Source organism: Bidens hawaiensis, unplaced genomic scaffold, assembly GCF_021521415.1.
Source record: "Bidens hawaiensis isolate Kalapana, Puna unplaced genomic scaffold, B.hawaiensis_p1.1 tig00035126_1, whole genome shotgun sequence".
Classification (NCBI taxonomy): Eukaryota; Viridiplantae; Streptophyta; class Magnoliopsida; order Asterales; family Asteraceae; genus Bidens; species Bidens hawaiensis.
Genome location: NW_027496119.1, coordinates 22,718 through 28,283, shown reverse-complemented (window position 1 = coordinate 28,283; position 5,566 = coordinate 22,718). Strand labels below are relative to the sequence as shown.

The 5,566-nt window shown below is 34.1% G+C and overlaps 1 protein-coding gene across 2 annotated transcripts; it reads right to left on the bottom strand.

The window, feature by feature from the left end:
* Positions 1-444: 444 nt before the first annotated feature.
* Positions 445-5,125, bottom strand: LOC143587083 (OVARIAN TUMOR DOMAIN-containing deubiquitinating enzyme 2-like). 2 transcript variants are annotated; one of them, XM_077068479.1, is made up of 9 exons: positions 4,980-5,125; positions 4,579-4,658; positions 4,442-4,487; positions 4,235-4,343; positions 1,828-1,919; positions 1,680-1,742; positions 1,438-1,556; positions 1,265-1,340; positions 445-683 (listed from the first exon to the last, which is right to left on the bottom strand). In XM_077068479.1, exons 2-9 carry the CDS (start codon positions 4,641-4,643, stop codon positions 627-629), a joined length of 627 nt encoding a protein of 208 aa, XP_076924594.1. In that variant the 5' UTR covers positions 4,644-4,658; positions 4,980-5,125; the 3' UTR covers positions 445-626. The 2 variants fall into 2 exon arrangements, with proteins under 2 accessions (XP_076924594.1, XP_076924595.1); XM_077068480.1 differs by having other exon boundaries at positions 4,579-4,643; positions 4,980-5,099.
* Positions 5,126-5,566: the final 441 nt, after the last annotated feature.

Here is a 5,566-nt window from a genome sequence, read left to right as displayed (position 1 = left end):
TTATTTTATAAAGGTTATTGACTCTAGTGGCCTAGTACAAATAATTACAAACTATGTAGAGGGCTACCACTACATATTGTATAAGGAGTCTACATACTATACAAAGTGCTACCACAATTACAAATTGTATAAGGGGTCTATATAGCATCCAAAGGCATGTAGTCTAATTTTAAAAATTACGGACGACTTTACTTTTATATTGTTGGCATTTAACCAAGCTGGTTGAAAGTCCCACTTAGATTAAACCCAACAATGAAAAAAAGAAGTCCTGCAACTTTCAAAATTGAACCACACGCTCTATTCATGAAATAGATCCGCCCAAGACGGACCATTAAACAGGACCAGACTAAACAGCTAAAGAACGAACCAGCCAATTTGTTAGATGGTTTGATCGGTTTTATTTTTTAACTTTTTGAAAACACTCCTACCGACAACAATAAAGAGTGAAAATGAAAGGAATCATATTCTTTTAGCTAGAATAAGAATTAAGAAACCAACAATTTCCCCTCAAACAACAAAGTTATTATAAGTTAATATGGTACAAAGGTTTAAGACAACTTGGGGAAGTTAACCAGACAAACTTATTGGTACTACAACAATTAAATAAAACAGATTCCCTAATCCCTTCATTTATATTCTTGAAAGTTGACATGTCCTGTTGCATGTGCATGTTCCACAGCTTCCTAGATTGTTATATTACAAACATAAAATAATATATATAAAATGTCATACAGACTATAAGTTTAGGAGGCAAAATGGGTTCAGGTCGATTTAAACGGTTCGGGTCAAACCTAGTACTTTTCATATGCATAGCGAATTGACCCAAAACACTTTGTTTTAAAGTCGAATTGCTTATATATCTACTTAGTGCGTCGAATCAGATGAAAAAAAAATATTTTTATTCAATTAAATGATTTAGAAGGGTTTATGCATTGAAAAATAAATTTTAAGCGACTTTCCACATGTTTGACCTGTTTCTTTTTGTAGCTAGCTTTTACAATTTTACCCGTTAGACCGAGATAAAACATAACCAAAATTGGCCCGTTTTGGTAAAAGGTCAAAGCAGATTAAAACACTTTTATGATGAAAAACTTTATTTTTTATAAACAACTAGAGTCAAATATAGTTTAGCTGCTTTTACCACTTTACTCTTTTGAGATAAACTAAACCCAAAACCAAAAACGGCGTGTTCATGAATAAACGGGTCAAAACTTTGCAACTCCTAGATGTGAAGAAAAGAACGAATATTTCTTAAAGGTCTTACCTTTTGACCAATCACACCAATTTGACAAACCCCGCAACGCAATGTGAAGTTGGCAGTATCAGTATAACTTCTTTTCCTAAAAGTACCAAAAAATTAACTATTATTTTCTTCAACACACAACAACGACTGAAAGAAAATGAATTAAAACTTTATGAACTACAAATTTGATGTACCTTTGTTGATCTTTTACAAGATTTAGAGCAAGTGTTTCATATGCCCCAATGGTCCTATCAGAATTTACAGCAAATATTGTTTGATCAAATTCTTCAGGAGCTCCATCCGCAGGTGACATCTATGATGACATCAGCATTATATGAAACATTAATTCACCAAATTACATCAAGAAACTTTAAACTTTAAATGTAACTCATGTATACAAGTATAAGGCGAAATAAATTAATAGAGGATGCCTTACAGCTAAAGCATCGTAATGGAGTCCATCATAGATTAACATAACTCGTTCTCTGTATTTCTTTTCCTGTAAAATAATATTATAGAAATAGGTTATAAAGGTTTTAATGTAATAAATGAATGATTTGACTATGCTGGTTATGAATGCCGACCTGTCCGTACAAGTCACATCTTGTGGTTTGGATATCATATGCTGCTATTTCACGACCATAATAATCTGCTAGTATCGAAAGCTCTATCGCACCTTCATAAGAGTGGTTTAATTAATTATAGTTTGTACGTTGAACAAATGACATGTATGCATAACTCCACAGTTAAGCGTGCTTGGCTGGGAGCATCGGTGGCAATCGTGATTCGTGAACGATGTTCAAATAATGGGTTAAGTTGGGCAAAACTAACTAGTATATGGGTTCATTTGGGTCACCTTAAATTAGTCAACGGGTCAAAATTGGTCACCTTAAATTAGCCGACAATTCAAATTGCATTACCTTAAATTAGTCAAGAAGTCAAAATGAGTAACTACTATTAAACTTCTTAAGCAAAGGTCCGACTGGGTTAGCACCACCCATGACCATTGTTTATCTTCACCTACTTGTTGTCACCGCCACCACAACACTCCACCACTGTCGACATTCGACGTTCGTCCCCATTGCCACCAACACACCCACCACTGTCGCCGCTACCACATTACTGCTGCAACACCAGGGTGGGTGGGCGGAGTGGTGGCTGGGACAGGTGGGTACTTTTTATTTTAGCCCAGTGATGGGTGGGGGGGGGTCTAAAATAACTCAATTTAACCCAATTCCATATTTCCATTTTAGCCAAACCCATTTTGAGCCCAACCAAACTGAGAGTTTTTCAAAACGGGTCGTATTGACCCAAACTCATTTTGCTTAGACCTGCTCTAAGCCTCTGACGCATCACCCAAACCCGCCCAACCAACCCGGTTTTCCTTGCTTAGCTAGTAGCAATCAATCCTGGAATGGGTACCCTCATGGGAAGTCTCCACCTTAGCAACCAAAAGCAAATTATGAGTTCTTTGTGGGCAAAGTGGAATATATTGATTGGTGGGACGTTACAAATATATTAATGTATTGATCTACGAATAGGTGGAGAGTCAATGCACCAAATGCGAGTAGCAAACAAAAGTTAAAGATAGATTTAGACGTATAACTTATATCGTGCCCAAACATATGTAAAAAACTATGAAAAAAAAATTCAGTTGGAAAACTTCAATAGAAGAATCAAAGAATAATTAATTAATCCTGAAATGGATTAACGCAATACCTAAGAAGGGCTGGCTCAACCTTTTCGAAGGCCTAAGACGAACTATAGAGATGGTGCCTTTTGAATATCATCGTTATCAACCTACAAAATTTAAGTGTGCACCATTCATCGAAAACCACAAATTTTCATTTAAGTTTCCAATGCTCTATGCCATTTTCTGCATAAAAATAAGGTGGCCCATACCATTTCCTTAGCTTCCCCCCCCCCCAACACTATAAAAGACCGATTCAAATATAGACATTGTTGGCTAGACTAAATGGCTTATAAGCTAAGGGGATTGCATGAGCGCTCGATCCAACTTAAACAATGATCTCGAATTTGGGGCATTATAATAATATAAATTCCAACTTACACCAATGAAGGGACCTAAACACTAGTTACGCATTATCATCATCATTACGCATGCAATCTTAAAACTTGTGTAACGATCAACACAGTTTTTAAGATCATGACCTTAAGCATGGGTACAGAGGGTTATTCTAGTGCAAATGCAAGTGGTCAAAGTGCAAAAGTATGCCTAAATGTTTATTACTTCACTATTTAAAGGATTGTTACATTATTTTCAACAGATATTAAGCTAAGACATATTACAGAATGTCTAATACAGAATGTTATAATTTAGAACAATCAAGAATTAAGAGCAACAAATTAAGCAATCAACATATTAACAAAGTTAGCCATTCACCAATTAACAAATTATTAACAAATCAAGCAATAATAAACAGCAGTCAACAATAAAGCAATCGAAATTTCTAACATTGTGGTTTGAAACAAGATGCAAGATTGATCGATCAACTAAACAAAAAGCAAGAAATCAAAGGTGATTGATTGAACAAAGTAATAAATATTTAGCCATACTGTTGATTGCTTCTTTGCTGACTAGTGTTCTTCATTGTTTAATGTGTGGCTAATTAGTTAATTTGTTGACAGCTAATTTTATTAACCTATCGACTGCTTAGTACGTTGTTCTTGATTCTGGTTTGTTTTAACTTTTAACTTTATGCATCAAACATTATGTAATATATCTCAACTTAAAATCTATTGATTATAAAGTAATAAACATTTAGTTCATAAACTAATAAACATTTAGGTATACAATTTGCAATCTAATCACTTGCATTTGGCCTAGATAAACTCTTTCTAGTCATGCTTAAGATCATGATCTTATAAACGGTTGCGATAATTACACAAGGTTGAGCCGGCCCAAAAGTATGTACCAACTACCAAAAGGTTACTTAAATGACAAGAAAACATAAGGGAATAGAAACATACCTCCCCATTTCTCGGGATCAAGAATCCAAGCACAATATTCTTCATTAGGTTTCCCAAGGAATGCTTCAGAATATTTTGTTGGATCACTAGCCACTGTAGCAGCTATAACCTTTAAAAAAGAATAATACAATATCTTTAAAAACATAATAAAAGAATTTATTTAACATCAAGATAAGACACAAAATGGGATAAACATTTGAATTAGACCTGTCTCAATTCTGCAGCCTTGTGTTTGTCATGATCCATAACATACCTGCAAATAAACAACCAAAAAAGAAGTCAAAATTAAACAATTAATAAAAAAAATAACGAAGAAAACGATGTGTAATGCTTTCGAGTTTCACCCCACGGCATTGAAGAGGCAGCTATTATCCGAAGGAATCACCCGTCTAACGATGCTACCTTCCATCTTGTAAATAAGCACCTGAAATGTCAAAACTTTTACGGCTAATTCAACCATTTAAGCCATCATAACAACTATACATCACAATATCCATCAATTAAATACAAACCCATATGAAAAAACATTGTTTAAGTAACACCCATCAAGTAAAAGACCCACTCAGGCATTTAATCAAACACTTGGTGTGCATAACTTTTATCCCACCAAATTTATACGAATTAGCGTAATCTAGTTCATGATTATGATTCAAATAAGCATGAATTAATCCCAATTTTCTTTATGTTTGCTCAATTACATGCAGATCGAAAAAGAAAGAATTTAGATCTATGGAATAAGGGTTACCTGTAAATTGGTTCAGAAGTTGAAGAACCTAGGATTACGCCGTTTGAATTAAAAGACGCAAAATTGGTTGGTTTTATTTTTACAAAGCGAAATTCAATTTTGCTTTTCAAGAAACATAAGATTCGAAATATTATTATTATTATTATTATTATTATTATTATTATTATTATTATTAGGAAAATTGGATTTAAATAATAATCTCACCTCCGGTATTTCCCGCTGGCAGTTTTACCTTTTCAAGGTTTTTTGTTTTATGATCCCCCGTTAAAAATAATTAACGGGGTTAAGTTTTTACTGATGTGGCTGGTGAGTTGGCAGTGTCATTATCTTACATGGCTTTAACCTTTTTTTTCCCTCTATGATTAATTACGTGGAACACTAAAACCATTTCTCTTACTTTTAAAAACTGTTAATACTTAATCAATATTAAACCCACGATACTTAATCAATCAACCCAATTCATTTCCTAACTGAACCCAAATTCGAAGAACACGATCGTTCAAAATCCCCAATTCGAAGAAAACGATTAGCAAATTGTTGTCCATTTGAACCCTGTAGCTACTTGAAGCCGCTGCATTTGAGCCACG

Coding starts and splice junctions, on each gene's coding strand:
- LOC143587083 (XM_077068479.1), bottom strand. CDS start 4,643: ATGGAAGGTAGCATCGTTAGACGGGTGATTCCTTCGGATAATAGCTGC. Junction 1,920..4,234: donor TGATCCCGAGAAATGGGGAG/GTATGTTTCTAT, acceptor ACTCTTATGAAG/GTGCGATAGAGCTTTCGATA. Junction 1,341..1,437: donor CTTGTAAAAGATCAACAAAG/GTACATCAAATT, acceptor TGGTACTTTTAG/GAAAAGAAGTTATACTGATA.